Source organism: Arachis ipaensis, chromosome B6 (genome assembly GCF_059453495.1).
Source record: "Arachis ipaensis isolate K30076 ecotype BB chromosome B6, ASM5945349v1, whole genome shotgun sequence".
In the NCBI taxonomy this organism is placed as follows: domain Eukaryota; kingdom Viridiplantae; phylum Streptophyta; class Magnoliopsida; order Fabales; family Fabaceae; genus Arachis; species Arachis ipaensis.
In genome coordinates this window covers 148,852,323-148,873,000 of record NC_142441.1, presented here as the reverse complement: position 1 = coordinate 148,873,000, position 20,678 = coordinate 148,852,323, and the positions used below count along the sequence as shown (strand labels likewise).

The 20,678-nt window shown below is 35.7% G+C and overlaps 1 protein-coding gene across 2 annotated transcripts; it reads left to right on the top strand.

Moving 5' to 3' along the window:
• Nucleotides 1-379: 379 nt before the first annotated feature.
• Nucleotides 380-8,990, top strand: LOC107605495 (linoleate 13S-lipoxygenase 2-1, chloroplastic). 2 transcript variants are annotated; one of them, XM_088491388.1, is made up of 8 exons: nucleotides 380-786; nucleotides 1,904-2,190; nucleotides 3,105-3,345; nucleotides 4,354-4,677; nucleotides 5,454-5,539; nucleotides 5,640-5,744; nucleotides 6,366-6,946; nucleotides 8,071-8,990. In XM_088491388.1, the coding sequence occupies exons 1-8, from the start codon at nucleotides 498-500 to the stop codon at nucleotides 8,828-8,830; spliced, it is 2,673 nt and encodes an 890-aa protein (XP_088347514.1). In that variant the 5' UTR covers nucleotides 380-497; the 3' UTR covers nucleotides 8,831-8,990. The 2 variants fall into 2 exon arrangements, with proteins under 2 accessions (XP_088347514.1, XP_088347513.1); XM_088491387.1 differs by having other exon boundaries at nucleotides 455-786; nucleotides 3,105-3,324.
• Nucleotides 8,991-20,678: the final 11,688 nt, after the last annotated feature.

Here is a 20,678-nt window from a genome sequence, read left to right as displayed (position 1 = left end):
GATAATAATATATCAAATCACTTTCAAATTTTATAAAATTATATTCACTTTTTTTCTATTATTATGCATAATAACTAACAGTTATTTTAGACCAAACGTAGAGTTGCCTTATTTGACTATTTAAGATAATTATGTATGTATATGAGATACACAACCTAAATTCTAAAAATATATATTTCTTCAAATATTTTATTAGTATTATTTTTTTATTGTCCACGGTATCCTCTAATTCGACAAATTAAAGACTAATTTATCGCGAATTTGAGTTCCATTTAAAAGTCTGTTACTGGTTAATGAATTGCTACATACACAATGTGAGATTCGAAACTTAGATACTTATTTAACTGGACGAATGAGCTAATCACTCGATAAACCCATATTGATTGATTAGTATTATTAATTAACCAATCACAAAGCGATAAAGATTGCACCTTCGCCCTTATATATGCATACTTGGTACGTACGGCATCAAGAACTAATAACAATTACATACAATAATGCAAGTACATATAAACTCTCATCATCACTTTTCCTTAAGAACTTATTACAAAGGAATTGAAAAAAAAGGTGGTAGCAAAAGGGTGTGGGGTGTGTTTCCTTCAAGAAGCAAAGTTGTTATGGCGAGTAGTGGAAACAACAACACAAAATCTTCTCAAAGGGTGAAAGCCATTGTGACCTTAAAACAAAATGGTGTTGGTCTTCTAAATGGAGTTGTTGATGGGATTGATGAACTACTGGTTGGCAAAACACTTGTTTTGGAGCTTGTGAGCAATCATCTTAATCCAAGTAACTCCAACTTTCTTTAATTTGCTTCTTTCTTTGCATCTATTATATTATTGGATTCATTAAGAATAATTATTATTATTATTGGTTTTCTTTAATTTACACTTGGTAAATGATTTCTTCCATTATTTCTTCCTCTTCTTTCCCCTTAAATAGTTGAGTTGCTTTTATTTTTTATGAGGAAATGAAATGATTATTGCATTGGAATAATAGTATTATAAAGAAAAATGCATAGATTGATTATATCCCATAGCAAAATGTGAACCTGCTTATGCCTTTTTAAAATTTGATGAAATTTGATGCCTTCATTGAAAGAGAAGTCTTAGGTTACCCAAATAAGGATAGAAATCTTTCTTATTGTTTGTACTTGTCATGAAATTATTACTTTTTTTTAATTTAAATTAATAAAAAGAGGTATATGAACTTTAATATATCTTTTTATGTAAGAATTTATTTTTTGGATTTGTATAAATTTCTTTTAGATCACTCCTCCTAAAAATTTAAACTAATAAAAAAAGACACATTAATAATTATATCTCTAACCATACTTTTATTTAAATATATATATATATATATAACATTTTAAATAAAGAATAAAGCTTCATTGCAACGATAAAACCAAGTAAACAATATTTTTTTATGGTAATATATATATATATATATATATATATTACCATAAAAATTTAAAGGTTTAATTACTCTGTTGGTTCTTATAGTTTCGTAAAATTTTCAATTAGGTTCCTATACTTTTTTTTTTTTAATTGGGTCCCTGCACCAACTTTTTTTTTTCAATTAAGTCCCTTTTAGTAGTAATTGGCTTAATTTTATAGGACCCAACTAAAAAAAAGAATTGATACAGAGACCTAAATAAAAGGAAAAAAAAGTATAGGAACCCAATTAATAAAAAATTTTGGTGTAAGGACTCAATTAAAAGAAAAAAAAAGTATAGAGACCTAATTAAAAATTTTGTGAAACTATAGGAACCAGCAGAATAATTAAACCAAATTTAAATTATAAAAGTTTTTCCCCATCAAAATAGAAAAAAACTTTTAATTTGCAACTCTCTTGTTTTTACCGTTTTACCCTTCTAATAATTAACCTTTGGTTTCTATGAATGAAGAGGTGAACTCAGAGAAAGGGACCACCATAAAAGGTTATAACGTGCACAAGACAAATGAAAATGAAAATAATGAAGTTCTTTATGAGGCCTCATTTGAAGTTCCACCAGAGTTTGGTGAAGTTGGTGCTGTTCTTGTTGAAAATGAGCAACATGAGGAGTTGTTTCTGAAGAGTATAGTAATTGATGGTTTCCACAATAATAATGGATCTTTAAACTTCACATGTGATTCATGGATTCAACCCAAGAATGATAAGGCTTCTAATAAGAGAGTCTTCTTCTCTAACAAGGTTAGAATAGTAAAATTGCATTTTAAGAATGTTTATTTATCATGTTTGTGATTGAGAACTATACACCTAAAATTTAATTTCCATGTTAATTATTCTAAAATGAAAGCCCCACAACCTTTCTTCTTAAATTAGATGCTTCATGGTAAAAAATAATAGTTTATTCAATAGAATAATAAGAAAAAGAAATCACATTTTAAATTTTATTTAATCATAAATAATAATCTTTTAGATAAAAAAAATTAAACAACATTAATTAATTATTTTTTATCATTAATAAGTTTTATTTTGTATACTAAAAATTTACCAAATTTTTTATACATATAGGTATAAGAGTTTAATTTTGATTATCTGATAATGTAAAACGTTTTACATAGTCGTATAATTGCATCCGTTTTTTTGAATGACTATTCATACAGTCAATGTGAAATGTAGTTATTTTTGTTAATGTAGTATTAAGTAATTAAATGCACATATAAAATTATTTTACATTAACAGTGTATTAAAATTAAATTTATAGTTATAATTAGATTAAAAAAGTGGTTTAATTACTCTGTTGGTCTCTATAGTTTCGTGAAAATTTTAATTAGGTCCCTATACTTTTTTTCCTTTTAATTGAGTCCTTGCACTAATTTTTTTTAATTAGATCCCTACACTTTTTTTCTTTTTATTTAGATCCCTATACTAATTCTTTTTTTTAGTTGGGCCCTTATAAAATTAAGCCAATTACTACTAAGAGAGACTTAATTGAAAAAAAAATTAGTGCAGGGACCCAATTAAAAAAAAATTATAGAGACCTAATTGAAAATTTTACGAAACTATAGGAACCAATAGAGTAATTAAACCAAAAAAAATTGTTGTAGGGTCAATTAATTAATTAATTAATTAACCTATATATATACATGTGGCACACGCAGTCTTATTTACCATCAGAAACACCAAAAGGATTGAGAAAGCTAAGAGAAGAGGAATTGGAGGAACTAAGAGGGAATGGAGAAGGAGAAAGAAAGAGCACAGATAGAATATATGACTATGATGTGTACAATGACCTTGGTGACCCTGACCTCTCCATTCAACTCAAGAGACCTGTTCTTGGTGGTTCTAAACACTATCCTTATCCAAGAAGGTGTCGCACTGGTAGGACCCACTCTAATAAAGGTATCCCATTTTTTTTCATAATATGAATTAAAGTAGATGTATGTATGTCATACAATAAATAATGTACCATGTCACTTTTATATTTGTCCTAGGTTTTTCTCAAATTGGTTAAATTAAAAAATATATATAATTAAATTAATAATGATTTTATTCCTATGAGAAAAAAGTGGTGCTTATTTAGGTACTAATTTTTGTATCATTATTAAATTAAATTAAATTAAAGTATGAATTTATTTGTATTTTTTAATTATTTATCTACATAGTATAATAGCTTTTATAATTTAATAAAGTCTAAAATTTGAATATTGTTGACCCCAAATTAAAAGAGAGAATTTTAGTATAAGGCCAATAAAAAATTAAAAGAAACTTTATGTGAAAATTCGTCAAAATTCAAAAGAAATTCTTGTATGAAAGGTGTATTAAAAATATAACTATTAAGTCTTCTTTTATCAATTAAAATTTTAAAAAATAAATAAATAAAAATATATTTTTTTCCACATAATTTGTATACTTCCTGATTTTTCTTTTTAATTTATTTGTTGGAAGCTTTTCTGCAATTTAAGAAGTTATTGCTTTCTGTTGAGATGAGAGCTAATCTCAAAAGAACTCATCAGCAATTCTTGGGTCCAAAATATATAGTGCTAGTAATTTTTAGAATTATTGAGATCAACTTAATTAAAATAAAAAAAAGTTCTGAATTTAAATACAAAAATAATTTATTTATAAATTAATAACTTTTATATAAGATGTTCACGTAATTAAAATATCCGAGTCAATATGAATAGAATTTAATTTTAATATATTAATAATATTTTATATAATTATTTAATTATATCTATTATTTTTAATGATATAATCAATAAAAAATTAATTATTTTTACTAATATAATATTATGTACTAATAAAATATACATGAAAAACTGTTTTATGTTTAATGTGCATCAATATCAAATTCATATAAAAATATATATGACCTAACTGATTTATTTATATTTTTACTGAAAACAGATCCTTTATCAGAGAAGAAAAGTGGAAGTTTCTATGTTCCTCGAGATGAAGAATTCGGTGAAAGAAAGCAAAAGCAATTCACAGAAAGCATATTAACATCAGGTGTAAGTGCAGTGTTGAAATCGTTGGATGCAATATTCACAAACCTGAATATTGGATTTCCAAGCTTTGAGGACATAGATTCTCTCTACAAAGAAGGCTATGAGTTACCACCTCTTCATGCAACTGCTTTGAATATCATCCAAAAAGCCATTCCAACTTTCTTCAAATCTGCTAATCACACAGACAATCTTTTGAACTTTGATGCCCCACAACCATTTAAAAGTAAGTACAATATGTTAACTATCAATTTGATACTGAAAAATTCAATTCAACCGTTGACAAAAAAAAAAAATTAAAAGATGTTATTGATAAAACAATTTTAAATGATTTAAAAATGTGACATAAATAATTAATAATTATTATATTTTTTGTAAGTGATAAAAATTTTGTATTTAATAAACGACTTATTCATTTGATCTGAATCTTTGTGGCAATATTTGAATAAATATTTAGAAAATGTACAAAAAGATTCAAAACAAAATTTGATTTTCATATTTTTATTTTTATCTTTCAAGAAAATATGATAATTCATAATAAAAAAACTTTTAAAAAAAATGTATTTGACATAAAATTATTAAATTTTAAGAATAAAAAAATTTTATTTTTCTAATAACGATTACAAAAATTTACATCAAAATCTGATCTCTAATTTTTTTTTTAGAATATATATTTAATATCTAATATCTAATTTTTTAATCGTATTTTTAAATATTTCGAATACTTATTTGTCGTTAATATTTTTTGGAATTCTTTTTGTTAGCAATGTAAATTTTCACGTACTATTTTAATAATTTATTCTGTATGATTTTATCTCTATTGTATAGACATAATTACAAAAACAGTAAAATAATAAAATTTTATTTATTAATTTTTATAAAATCCTAAAAATAAAAAATAAAATATAAACAAATGCGAATCAAAGACACTCTAAAATGCATTGATGCATCCTAAACCTTTGAAATTATTGAGATGATTTTGAATAATCCTTTGAATTATAGGGGACAAATTCTTCTGGCTCTCAGATGAGGAATTTGCTAGGGAAACTTTGGCAGGTGTCAATCCATATAGCATCCAATTGATCAAGGTATATTTAATTTGTTTATCCCTTTATTAATTATTTCATGTATATATTATATATATTCATGCAAAAACAATTAATTATCAAATTTTCAATATTTAATTAGGAATGGCCATTGAGGAGTAAACTAGATCCCAAAGTGTATGGTCCACCAGAATCAGCTATTACTAGTGAAGTCATTGAGTCACAAATAAATGGCACAGTTGAACAGGTACCCATCCAAAGTAATTAATAATATTATAATAATTAAGATTAGGTGAAAACTCAGGTGCAGTCAACTTTACGTAAATTTGATAGTTGAGAGTTGTTAAATAATTTAACTGATTTGATTAAATTTTTATTTAACGGCTCTCAATTATCAATTTCACGTGAAGTTTATTGCACTTGAATTTGCACCTTAAAATTAATGGGTAAAACTATTAAGGTTTAATTACTTTGTTGATCCATATAGTTTCATGAAATTTTTAATTAGGTCCCTATACTTTTTTTCTTTTTAATTGGATCCCTGCACAAATTTTTTTTTTCAATTAAGTTCCTCTTAGTAGTAATTGGTTTAATTTTATAGGGACCCAACTAAGAAAAAAGAATTGGTACACAGACCTAAATAAAAGGAAAAAAAAGTGTAGGGACCCAATTAAAAAAAAATTTTGGTGCAATGACTCAATTAAAAGAAAAAAAGTATGAGGACCTAATTGAAAATTTTGTAAAACTATAGGGACTAACAGAATAATTAAACCAACTATTAATTAAATACTAGTATTTATTTAATGTGAAATATTTTATAAATAATTAATATGACTAAAAGCTAATATTATTTAATTAATAAGTATAGGAAATAAGTGAGAAGAAGTTGTTCATGTTGGACTACCATGACTTACTATTACCATATGTAAGCAAAGTAAGAGAGATTGAAGGGACAACACTGTACGGATCAAGGACTATATTCTCACTAACAAGCAAAGGAACATTGAAGCCACTTGCAATTGAGCTCACTAGACCACAAATCAATAACAATGGACAATGGAAGAGAGTGTACACTCCTTCTTCTTCTTCTTCTTCTTCTTCAACTGAACTTTGGCTTTGGAGGCTTGCAAAAGCTCATGTACTTGCCCATGATTCTGGAATTCATGAACTTGTTAGCCATTGGTTAAGAACACATGCTTCAGTGGAACCCTATGTGATAGCAACAAAGAGGCAACTAAGTGCAATGCATCCAATATATAGATTATTGCATCCTCATTTGAGATACACTTTGGAGATTAATGCCCTTGCACGCCAAGTTCTTATTAGTGCAGCTGGCATCATTGAGCTTTCTTTCTCTCCTCAGAGATATTCAATGGAGTTAAGCTCCTCAGCATATGATCAGCTTTGGAGATTTGATTTGCAGGCACTTCCAAATGATCTTATTCACAGGTATATATAATCTATTCTTCTTTCATTTAAATTTATAATGTTTTAAAATTGGTTTAGTGTTGTCCTATCGTCGAATCTGTTAACAGAATTGTCAGCAAAACAAAATTGAAACAATTTTAAAGCATTATGAACTTAAATATAACGAAAATGTTGGAGACAAAAACGATATATAGAAATAAATTTTAGTTTTATCCTTCAATAATATTATTTTTTTACGGAATATAGTTATTCAATTATTTTTTAATCATATCTAAGTAAATTGTACTTAATTACATTATTTTCATTCTAAACAAATTAATCTTTTATAATTTTACTCTTAAAGATTTTATTCATCATGAAATGTTTGAATAACCAGGACATAAACTTAAAAAAAAGTTAAAAAAATGAGCATGATACATATACAACAAAGTATAAATTATACTTTTTATCTCTAATATATCAAAATTATTTAATGTTTAATTTAGTTAAACTTTATTTTTAATTTTATCCTTTAATACTATCAAATTTTTATGGTAGATAATTATTTAATTATTTTTTTAATTTTACTCTTAATCACGTTATTTTTTTTAAGTGAATTTATTTTTTATTAAGAGAAAAATTAAAAAATAAATTAAGTAATTATTTGTCCTATTTAAGTTCATAACGTTTCAAAATTGTCTCAATTTTGTTCTATTGTCAATTCCGTTAATAGATCAACGAACTAACGGCAGGACAATATTGAGACGATTTTGAAACGTTGAGAACTTAAATAAGATTATTTAAATATTAAGAACAACTTTAAAACTTATCACAAATGTTAGAGATAACAACAATACTTTACTTTTTTTTTTATCTATAATAATAGTATGATTTCTGCTAAAAAAATTTGAATATGGATTCAAAATTATTGGTGGATTCAATTAAAATGGATTTTTAAAGTTATTATACGAGTCATATCTTTTCATAAATTGCAAAAAACAATCTTATCTTATATGAAAAATATTTCGCAATTACAAAAAGTAGTATGCATTTTTTTTTTATTTTTTGTGAAAAATAATCTTATCTTAAATTATATGAAGATGTAATTTATTTTATATAAGAAGCACTCATTTATTTGATATAATTTATTTATTTTTTTCCCATAGAGGAATGGCAGTGGAAGATCCTAATGCAGCACATGGTCTAAAGCTAACAATTGAAGATTACCCTTTTGCAAATGATGGTCTCCTCATATGGGATTCTCTCAAAGAATGGATCACAGATTATGTAAACCATTACTATCCAAATCCAAGCACCATTGAATCTGATGAAGAACTCCAATCATGGTGGAATGAGATCATAACAATTGGTCATGGTGACAAGTCTAGTGAACCATGGTGGCCAAATCTCAAGACACAAAAAGACCTAATTCACATTATTACCACTATATCATGGGTTGCTTCAGCACACCATGCTTCAGTCAACTTTGCACAATACATGTATGGTGGTTATTTCCCTAATAGGCCTGCAATTGCTAGGATCAAAATGCCTGATGAAGACCCTTCATTGGAAGAGTGGCAGAATTTCATGACCAATCCTGATCAAACCTTACTTGAGTGTTTTCCATCACAAATTCAAGCACTTTTGGTTATGGTCATCTTGAATTTGCTTTCTGATCATTCACCTGATGAAGAGTACATTGGACAATTTATGGAGCCATCATGGGGTGAGGATCCAATTATAAAATCATCATTTGAAAGGTTTAATAAGAGATTGAAGGAGATTGAAGGGATCATTGATTCAAGGAATGGTAACATTCATTTGAACAATAGGCATGGAGCTGGATTAGTGCCTTATGAGCTTTTGAAGCCTTTTTCAGGGCCTGGACTCACTGGAAAGGGTGTTCCATACAGCATTTCCATTTAATAAACTATAATATTCACTACTAATTATTGTTTATTTTTTTTGCAAAACTACTATTTGTAGTCTATTATTGATTGTTTGTTTATATGCAATAATTTGATTGTCGTCTGATGATCAATGTAATTATCTAACTTATATCAAGAATAAAGTTTAATTATTATTAGGGCCGTTAAAATGTGTTAAACTCATCGGCCAGCCCGTTTACTCATTTAAATGGATGGACTTTGCTTCTAAAATTAATCCCGTTTAAATTTTGGGCTAAACGGGCTGAGTCCGATTAACCCGAAAAAAATGACTGGTTAAACGGGCTAGCCCGCGGACTAAACGGGTGGCCCGTTTAAGTTTTTTTTTTACATTTTTTAAAAAAGTAACATTTTTAGTCTATATTTTTCTCGATCCGACCCAAAAATCTGACCTATTAACTAAAAAAAAAATTATTTTTAAAAAGTTTTTGACATAAAAGTTGTTACGGTGGGTAACCGGAGATTAATGGGCTGGATGGCGTTGGTTGGCCCAAACGTATGAAGGAGGTGGCTTTCGAGTGGATCTGTTATTCGGTGTTCCTCCGTCCGACTTGTACGTGTGAAAGAATGGGGGGTGGTACCTGCAAAGACACTCCGATGCCTAAGTTAGCAAGAGTGTGAGCAGGTTAGAGAGTATTGGGACTTCGAGATACTTGAGAGGTGTCAGGGTATTTATAGTGGTGAACTAATAACCACCGCTGAAGTAGTGCCACCTTTTTAGGTGGATAACCGTTCCCATATCTTAGGGAGGTTAAGATATGGCTCTATGAAGTGGTTAGAGAGTTTCTAGGGGCAATTACTCATTCGAATGAGTGTTATCTGCCAGCTAACCCTCGTATCCGACTTCTCTGGAGCAGGTCGTGTTCAGTACCGACTTCTTGGGATGAAGGCTGGTACTGGGGGAGAGCCAACCCTTTGGGTTGGGCTTCTTTGCTTGGATCCTGGGCCATATTTATTGGGCCATGGTATGAACAATGCCCCTACTCGAGCCCAATTTCTTTTTAAGATTTGGGTTCGAGTATTCTACTCGGGATCGTAGCCGATTTGAAAGGGGACCGACGTGATGATTCGAAACCGACGTGACCTTTCGTGACCTTTTGGTTCTGACAGTTACGTCTAATCAAGCGTCGTGTCCGTTAGGGGTGTGTATAGGGATTCAATAGCCTTGGTAACGGTGCATCTTCATTAATGACTGCCCCTATTTTACCATTATGCCCCTAACGTTCTTATAAATACTTTCCCTCTCTTTCATTGTTTCGTTTTTGCGATCTTTCAAATTTCCCTTGCATTCGTTCGTGCTGCATTCTTGTGCTTTCGAAGGCTTTTGCTTCCAATCCTCATTTCCAGATAAAAGTTAGTTCTTTAATATGCTTTTGTAGATAAATTTGATTTGCAGACTTTGGTTTCGCATCCCCCTTCCTTTAGAGACCGTGTTGGTGATTTTTCTTTTCCCCTTGTAGGTTTTGTCACCCCTTTTTTAGAAAAAGAAATGGCTTCTGTAGATGCTCTCTCTCACTGGGTCGATGTCATAGTTTTAGGGGAGGAACCCTCAGTCGATTCTGAGTTTATCACCCATCTTCGTACTCGCCACAGAATTTGTTCTTCTGAGGAGGACGAGCCGAAGTATGAGTTAGTGGTCCCGGGTCCAGAAGACCGGGTTTGCTTTGGGAGGGCTAATGAGGCGGCCTCCCATTTTTTCTTTATGTATGAGTGTATGATCACCCGTTTGGGTGTTTTTCTTCCTTTTTCAGATTTTGAGATGTCTGTTTTACGTCATTGCCGAGTCGCTCCTACCCAGCTTCACCCCAACTCTTGGGGTTTTTTGAAAATTTATCAATTTATCAGCCAGGCTTTGGAGTTCCCGATTTCTTTAAAGATTTTTTTCCATCTTTTTCATATGACAAAACCCTTTAGTGGGCTAAACAATAAACAACAGTGGGTATCGTTCCGAGCCATACAAGGTAGGAGGATTTTTACCCTTTTTGACGAATCCTTCCATGATTTCAAAAACTATTTTTTTAAAGTGCAAGCTGTAGAGGGCCACCACCCCTTTTTCCTGGATGACAATTCTTCCCCCCGCTTTCCTTTATACTGGTTGGAGGCCTCCCCTTGTGAAAAATATGGTCTTGACGACCTGGATGAGGTGGAGGCGGCCATTGTGGGGTTCCTCCGAGAAGTTTGGGGGAGGTCTCCATACTTGGACACGAAAAAGTTTCTCCAGGGGTCTCCGAGTTTTATCCAGGCGCAAATAGGTAGCTTTCATTTGGTTCTCCGACTTGTCTGATTAATTCTTCCGACTTGTCTAATCTATCAATTGTTGCTTTTTTCAGAGATGGCAAAAACAAATGCCTAAGAGTCTTACCAAAGAGTTCAGGAGGCCAAGGCGAGGTCTCGTACCAGGTCTGGCGACGCTAGGGCGGTCGTCTCTCCTCCTCCTCCTCCTCGGAACGTCGGGACTCCCTCCCAGCCTATTGTGATTTCCTCTTCTGCTTCCTCTCTGCCACCTCCCTCCGTCCGACCTACTCCTGAACCAGAGAAGAGGAAGCGTAAGACCTTAGAGTCTGGCGCTTCTGGTGAGGCGGACGCTCTTGCGTTCGTCCGAAAGAACATTTATCCCCATGCTCGTATGAGCATGGATGATGTTTCTGTTCGGCACTACCTCACTGCTGTGGTTGAGGAGAGTCTCAAGACGGCGGGAGTTTGTGGCAAACTCTTAGATATATTTTTGAAGACTCCTCTCAGCTCTTTAGGGACGACCTCGAGGGTCGAGGAGCTGGAAGGCAGGCTTTGCATATATCAGGAGCACGAGAGGGAGTTGGAGGGGAAAGTCGCCAAGCTGAAGGAGGAGAGGGACGGCCTCCGGGAGAAGGAGAGAAAATTGCAAGCCCAATGCAACATGGAGGTGGATTTGAGGAAGGCAGCGCAAGCCAGCTACAACAGTTTATTTGCTGATCTTGTGTCTGTAAAGAATGACTTGCTGAATGCCCGGAAGGCCTATACCGAGTTGGAGGACTCTATTGCGGATGGTGCTGATGAGGCTTGGAGGGTTTTTAAGGAGCAGGTCGGAGTCATTGCTCCTGACTTTGACCTTTCTCCTTTGGACCCTAATAAGATTGTTATTGATGGTGCCATCGTGGATCCTCCTGTCCCCGTGGTGGAGTCTGAGTCTGATTTGAAGACTCGGGGGCAGAGGATCATAGAGTCCCCTCCTCGCTCTAAGGACGCTCCGAGTTCTTCTGCCGCTCCTCCGACTTTCTCTTCAACTCCTGGTCCTGGTGGTGGTGATCCTTCTACTCCTCTTGCAAAGAAGTAATTTGTTGGTTATTGGGGGTCCGGCTTGTGGACCCCCCCCCCCTTTTTAAACTCTTTATATTTATTTGTTGATGTTTGAACAATTTTTGGCCTTTTAAGGCCGTAAACAAAACAATTTACGATACCCTTTTTTAATAAGGGTTTAATTTAGCGTTTTAAATAAATGCCTTTTTTGGATAAGGGTTTTGAGTTACCTTATGCGCGCATGCTTTTCTATTCTTTTTATCTTTTTTGGAAAAAACCTATTCTTTGGGGCTTGCCTGCTTTTCTGAATCTTTTTGATCCTCAAGGCAGCCTTACAACTTTTTCTTAGTTTTTTCCTATCTCTTTTTTGTTATTCCTAGTACTCAATTTTATTTTATTGAGTTTTTCGTGACTTAGGCTACTTTTGCGATTCATTTTAATTTTACTCGGTTTCGCATTCCGACTTATGAGTCGGACTGCTCCCGAGTTTATCATGATCAACTTCTATAGCCTCTTTACGCCGACTTGTACCTCGTCGTTTTATCCTGACGACCATCTAGGTCGGTTCATGAGATTTTCACGTTTTGTCGAGCTTAAATCGGCGCGTTTCGTAGAAAGAGAATAAAAAGGGAATTTAAAAGAGATATTTAAAATGAACGAGATCTTTATTAATTGAGGAGGTACCTTATTGCTACTAAGGGCTTTTGATAATTTATTTTCCCTTAGCCCCTACTATGATGCCTCGTTAAAAACCCTTTTCAGAAAAAACCCTTTGATTTTGGGAAAAAATCATGAAATTGGGAAAAGAGTACATCAGGGAGTAGGGTTCGCTTTTAGCTGTAGTACCTTTTCATATTACAAGCATGCCATGATCTTGGTAACTCGTTGCCGTCGAAGTCGGTTACCCTATAATAGCCTTTTCCTAAGACCTCGTTGATCTTGTATGGTCCTTTCCACTTAGCAGCGAGCTTTCCTTCCCCCGATTTGTTGACTCCAATATCGTTTCTGATTAGGACCAAGTCATCTGGGGTGAAATTCCTTCGAATGACTTTTTTGTTGTATCTCGCGGTCATCCTTTGCTTCAACGCTGCTTCTCTTATCTGGGCTTCTTCTCGGATTTCGGGGAGCAAGTCGAGCTCCTCTTTGTGTCCCTGTATATTTCCGATCTCGTCGTGGAAAATCACTCTTGGGCTTTGCTCATTGACCTCTATTGGGATCATGGCTTCTACGCCATAAACTAGTCGGAAGGGTGTTTCTCCAGTGGCGGATTGGGAGGTTGTTCTGTAAGCCCATAGTACTTGTGGGAGCTCTTCAGCCCAAGCTCCTTTCGCATCTTGTAATCTTTTCTTCAGCCCTGCCAGTATGACTTTGTTGGCTGCTTCGACTTGCCCATTGGCTTGTGGGTGTTCCACTGAGGTGAACTGGTGTTTGATGTTCATACTGGCTACTAGGCTTCTAAAAGTGGAGTCGGTGAACTGGGTTCCGTTATCTGTGGTAATGGAATAAGGTATCCCATACCTTGTGATTATATTTTTGTAGAGGAATCTCCGACTTTTTTGTGCAGTGATGGTGGCCAGTGGTTCTGCTTCTATCCACTTTGTGAAATAATCTATTCCCACTATTAGGTATTTGACTTGTCCTGGCGCCTGGGGAAAAGGACCTAACAAATCCATTCCCCATTTTGCAAAGGGCCATGGGGAGGTGATACTAATGAGCTCCTCTGGGGGGGCCACGTGGAAATTTGTATGCATTTGACACGGTTGGCACTTTTTCACAAAGTCTGTGGCATCTTTCTGCAAGGTTGGCCAGTAGAATCCAGCTCGGATCACCTTTCTGGCTAATGATCTCGCTCCGAGATGGTTCCCGCAGATTCCACTATGTACCTCCTCTAATATCTCGGTGGCTCTTGAGGTCGGTACACACTTTAACAATGGTGTTGATATCCCCCTTCTATAGAGAATATTTTTCACCAAGGTATAGTGTTGTGCTTCCCTTCGGATTTTCTTGGCCTCCTTTTCCTCCTTGGGGAGGATGTCGAATTTCAGGTATTCGACTAAGGGGTTCATCCATCCGAGGTTTAATCCGACCACTTCAAAGACTTCTTGTTTGTCTTCCATTTTTACCACTGAAGGTTCCTGGAGAGTCTCTTGAATCAGGCTTCTGTTATTTCCTCCTGTCTTGGTGCTTGCTAACTTGGATAGGGCGTCTGCTCTGCTGTTTAGATCCCGAGTTATGTGTTTCACCTCGGTTTCTGCAAAGCGCCCCAGGTGCTCCAAAGTTTTTTCCAAGTACCTCTTCATGTTTGGGTCCTTTGCCTGATATTCTCCACTTATTTGGGAGGTCACCACTTGGGAGTCGCTGTATATCATCACCTTCGTAGCACCGACTTCTTCTGCCAGCTTCAATCCTGCGATCAAGGCTTCATACTCTGCCTGATTATTTGAAGCTGGGAATTCAAACTTGAGGGAAATCTCTATCTGGGTTCCCCTTTCATCTACCAATATTATGCCTGCACCGCTTCCTGTTTTGTTGGAGGATTCATCTACATAGAGTTCCCATGTAGTTGGTTTATCCCCTTGATCTCCTGCATATTTTGCAATGAAGTCGGCGAGGCACTGGGCTTTAATCGCCGTCCGAGTTTCGTACTTCAAGTCGAACTCGGAAAGCTCTATTGCCCATTGAACCATTCTTCCTGCAACATCCGTCTTTTGGAGGATTTGCTTCATGGGTTGGTTCGTGCGGACTCTTATTGTGTGAGCTTGAAAGTAAGGCCGTAGCCTTCGAGAGGCTACCACTAAGGAGTAGGCAAATTTCTCTAATTTGTGATACCTTAGTTCAGGGCCCTGTAGAACTTTACTGATGAAATAGATTGGGTGTTGACCGTCCTCGTCTTCTCTTATCAAGGCTGCTGAGACAGCCTTGTCTGCCACAGATAGGTATAGGACGAGGTCTTTTCCGGCTACAGGTCGGGTCAAAATAGGAGGTTGGCTCAAAAACTTTTTGAACTCCTGGAACGCCTCCTCGCATTCGGGAGTCCATTCAAACTGGTGTCCCTTTCTCAATAGGGAGAACAGTGGAAGGGATCTTAGTGCTGATCCTGCCAAAAATCTGGAGAGAGCTGCTAGCCGGCCATTTAGCTGTTGGACCTCTCTCAAACAAGTCGGGCTTTTCATTTCCAGGATAGCTCTACACTTGTCGGGATTGGCTTCGATCCCTCTTTGTGTTAGCATGAATCCTAGAAATTTTTCTGCCTCCACCGCGAAGGCGCACTTTGCAGGATTTCGTCTCATCCCGTGCAACCTTATGGTGTCAAAGACTCGTGAAAGGTCAGACAAGAGGTCGACTTCTTTCTTGGTCTTTACCAGCATATCGTCGACGTACACTTCCATTAAGCTCCCTAGGTGAGGGGCAAACACCTTATTCATCAGCCTCTGATATGTGGCCCCTGCATTTTTCAATCCAAATGGCATGACCACGTAGCAAAAGTTAGCTCTGGGCGTGATGAATGATGTTTTTTCCTGGTCTGGTTCATACATCGGGATTTGGTTATACCCCGAGTAGGCGTCCATGAACGACAAGTATTGATACCCCGAGCTAGAGTCTACTAGGGCGTCAATGCTTGGCAGTGGATAAGGGTCCTTGGGACATGCCTTATTTAAGTCGGTATAGTCGACGCACATTCTCCATTTACCATTTTGTTTTTTGACTAGCACTACATTGGCTAGCCATGTTGGATATTTGACTTCTCTGATGAAACCGGCTTCTAGGAGCGCTTGTACTTGCTCCTCTACTATTAGAGCTCGCTCTGGGCCGAGCTTGCGTCTTCTTTGTTGTACAGGTCGAGATCCCGAGTAGACCAAGAGCTTGTGGGACATGAGCTCGGGATCTATCCCAGGCATGTCGGAGGCCTTCCAGGCGAAGAGATCGGAATTATCTCTGAGGAGCTTAGTCAACTCTTGTCTTAGGGTTTCCCCCAGGTTGGTTCCTATGTGAGTGTTTTTTCCTTCCTCTTCTCCGACCTGAATCTCCTCGGTTTTTCCTCCGGGTCGTGGTCACAGTTCTTCTTTAATCCTTGCTCCACCGAGCTCTATTGTGTGAACTTCTTTGCCTTTTCCTCTCAGGTTTAGGCTTTCATTGTAGCATTTCCTTGCCAACTTCTGATCTCCCCTCACCGTTGCTATCCCGCTAAGGTCGGGAATTTCATGCAGAGGTGGGGTGTCGATACCACCGCTCCGAGTCGATTAAGGGTAGCTCTGCCGATTAAAGCATTATAAGCCGACCCCACGTCGATGACTATGAAGTCTATACTCAGAGTCTTTGATTTTTCCCCCTTTCCAAAGGTGGTGTGGAGGGGCAAAAATCCTAGTGGCTTTATTGGCGTGTCGCCTAATCCGTACAAGGTGTCGGGGTAGGCTCTTAACTCTTTCTCATCTAACCCTAGTTTGTCGAAAGCGGGCTTAAAGAGGATGTCCGCTGAGCTTCCTTGGTCTACTAGTGTTCTGTGGAGATGGGCATTTGCCAGGATCATGGTAATTACCACTGGGTCGTCGTGCCCAGGGATTATTCCTCGCCCATCTTCCTTTGTGAATGAAATGGTTGGAAGGTCGGATGACCCCTCTCCGACCTGGTAAACTCTCTTGAGATGTCTTTTGCGAGATGATTTTGTGAGTCCCCCTCCCGCAAACCCTCCTGAGATCATATGGATATGTCTCTCCGGAGTTTGTGGTGGTGGATCTCTTCTCTCCACATCATCTCGCTTTCTTTTTCCATGACTGTCCGACCTTTCTATGAGATATCTGTCAAGCCGACCTTCTCTGGCCAGCTTTTCTATCACATTTTTAAGGTCGTAATAGTCTTTTGTGGAGTGCCCATATATCTTATGGTACTCACAGTAATCACCGCGGCTCCCCCCTCTTTTATTTTTAATGGGCCTGGGAGGAGGCAGCCTTTCGGTGTTGCAAATTTCTCTGTATACATCCACTACAGGAACTTTCAGTGGAGTATAAGAGTGATATTTTCTTGGCCTATCGAGGCCGAGTTCTTCCTTCTTCTTAGCTTCCCTCTCCCTCTCTTTCGTTGAGGGAGGGTGACCAGGTCGCCAACTCGGGTCTCTTAGCCTAGCATTTTCTTCCATATTGATGTACTTTTCAGCTCTTTCCTGTACATCACTTAAAGAGGCGGGATGTCTTTTTGATATGGACTGTGAGAAGGGACCTTCTCTAAGACCATTGACTAGCCCCATGATGACTGCCTCGGTAGGCAGGTCTTGAATCTCCAAACATGCTTTGTTGAACCTTTCCATATAGGCCCGTAAGGACTCCCCGACCTCCTGTTTTATTCCCAGGAGACTTGGTGCATGTTTTACTTTATCTTTCTGGAAGGAGAACCTAATCAAGAACTTTCTTGAGAGGTCTTCAAAACTGGTAATCGACCTCGGAGGGAGGCTGTCGAACCACTTCATCGCTGCTTTTGACAAGGTTGTCGGAAAAGCTTTGCATCGCGTAGCGTCAGAAGCGTCAGCCAGATACATCCGACTTTTAAAGTTGCTCAGATGATGCTTTGGATCAGTGGTTCCGTCGTAGAGGTCCATATCGGGGCTTCTAAAGTTTCTCGGAACTTTTGCCCTCATTATGTCCTCGCTAAAAGGATCTTTCTCCCCTAAGGGCGAATCTTCTCTACCGTCGTGGGAGTTCTGACCTTTGAGGGAGGATTCTAACTTTAAGAGTTTTCTTTCTAACTCTTTTCGTCGCTCCATCTCCTCTTTTAGGTTCTTTTCGGTTTCCTTTTGTCGTTCCCGTTCCTGTTCTAGCTGCTAGAGGCGACTGTGGACTAACCCCATGAGCTCAATTGCGTGGGATGGTCCTTCTTTTTCTGATTCGCGCCCCTCCGAGGAATTTACTTTCGGGTTTTTGATTCCGGAGGTGCCTTCCCTATGTTGATCATTGGCTTCCTGGTGAAGGGTCTGGTCTGCCTCATTGTTTCCAGTGTTCAGATTCTCTTGTTCAGAATCTGTCTCCACATGACCCTCTTCAGGGGATCTATCCGCCATCACTGGTTGATCTCTCGGGTCCCCGGCAACGGCGCCAATGTTACGGTGGGTAACCGGAGATTAATGGGTTGGATGGCGTTGGTTGGCCCAAACGTATGAAGGAGGTGGCTTTCGAGTGGATCTGTTATTCGGTGTTCCTCCGTCCGACTTGTACGTGTGAAAGAATGGGGGGTGGTACCTGCAAAGACACTCCGATGCCTAAGTTAGCAAGAGTGTGAGCAGGTTAGAGAGTATTGGGACTTCGAGATACCTGAGAGGTGTCAGGGTATTTATAGTGGTGAACCAATAACCACCGCTGAAGTAGTGCCACCTTTTTAGGTGGATAACCGTTCCCATATCTTAGGGAGGTTAAGATATGGCTCTATGAAGTGGTTAGAGAGTTTCTAGGGGTAGTTACTCATTCGAATGAGTGTTATCTGCCAGCTAACCCTCGTATCCGACTTCTCTGGAGCAGGTCGTGTTCAGTACCGACTTCTTGGGATGAAGGCTGGTACTGGGGGAGAGCCAACCCTTTGGGTTGGGCTTCTTTGCTTGGATCCTGGGCCATATTTATTGGGCCATGGTATGAACAAAAGTAATATTTTTTGTCAAAATATTTTTTAAAAAATAAAATAAAAGAATAAATGGGCTGGCCCGTTTAACCCACGGGCTGACCATAAACGGTCCAGGCTAAAAATTATGGCCCGCAAATAAAGCGAATTTAAACGGTCCAACCCATTTAACCCACATGTTTAACGAGTCGGGCCTAAATGGGCCGGACTAACCCGTTTAACAGTCCTAATTATTATTAGAAGAATATAATTTTGATGCATTTTTAGTATAAAATAATTTTATACATGTATTTTGCATGTTAATCATATAATGCTATATTAGCAAAAATAACTATTTTTATATTAATCACATAAATAGTCATCCAAAAAATAATTGTAGTTACACAATTATATAAAATATTTTTCACTATAAATATATCAAAATTAAACTCTAAATACATTTTTTTTTTCTAAATTTGATCTTTTCTATCACTATAACGAAGTTTCTAACTAACTTGATTGTGCCATCATTCCAAACCAATGAACCAGAGAAGAAATCTCTATATTTATATTTGGGTAAAATATGCTTGTTTTTTTCTCTAATATTTTTTTAAAAAAATTGTCAAATATTGGAGTAGATAAAATTTAATCAAATTAAATATTAATTAAACATATATTAAAACTTTTCAATTTTTTTAAAAAGATCCTTTATATTCCATCAATCATAACCAAAAATGTTGGCCCATATTTTGGGTGATAATTAATATTCTGTATATATAATATAGGGTGGTTTCGGTCATCAATTCCCCTTCAGATAGAATATTTAGTTGAATTTGATCAAAAGCTAACCCAAGATTTCTAAAATACTTGATATCATCAAACTTAAAAGTTGGAGGTTTAGTACATAACGGAATATAAATATATATATAAAAACAAAAAACGGGTAGAGACAAAATATAACAGCTAAGTATAACAACTAAGATTAATAGTAACTAAATCATTTTAATTGACCATGAGAAAAATATTATATTACTCTATAAGGTTTATGAAAATTGAATTTATAATTTATTGTATTACTCAATATATATAGTGAAATAGAATAGATAGTACAATTATTTTAACTAAAAAAAAAAAAAAAACATTTCTAATTTCTTTACGCCACATAAAAGCTAATAGTGTATTATATTTCTCATAAAAATTTCAACTCGAAGACTTTTCAACTCGAAGACTTTTGAGTCTTCGGGATTATTCATAAAATACAGGCTTATGATCTTTCCTAGAAGAGATTGATGCAACTAATCAGCTTTGAAAATTTTGTTTTAAGACCTTGAGTAGAAAAAGTAAGGCACTAAACATAATATATTTCCCACTCAAATTAAACAACACAACTTTTTCGTCTTACTCTTTTCCTCGTTTACAAACCTTTAAAAATGTCAGATGCAAAGAATGTGATCATAAATTAAATAATGTCACAATAACATTAAAATTAAACATTGATAAAGGTTATTTTCAAAAAAAATAAAAATAAAAATTTAAACATATATAAAGGCCAGGTCTTATTATTAGTCTAAAAATATACTGTATCAATTTAAAAGGCTAAAAAATTTGGTTAGTCCATTACGGTGTGAAATGCCACATGACGATTGCATACGAAAATTATAGAAATTTGGGATTTGGAGTTCTTTTACAGAAGCAAAAAAATATTTTCTTTTTCTTTTTTAACAATAAAATTTTTCTAGGTGCAAACAGTATTTTTTATTCTTTTTAACAAAAAAGAAAAAAAAATCATAAACGATCCCTGACAATTATCTTAAAAGACAACGAGGTCCTTAACAAAAAAAAGTATTCTTTTCGGTCCTGAACTTTACGTTTTTGGGACTAATTAGCCCATGTGTCAGTGTTTTTTTTTTTTTTTGCACAGGGGCTAATCAGTCCCATAAAAGTTATGATGCATGGACACTGACACGGACACG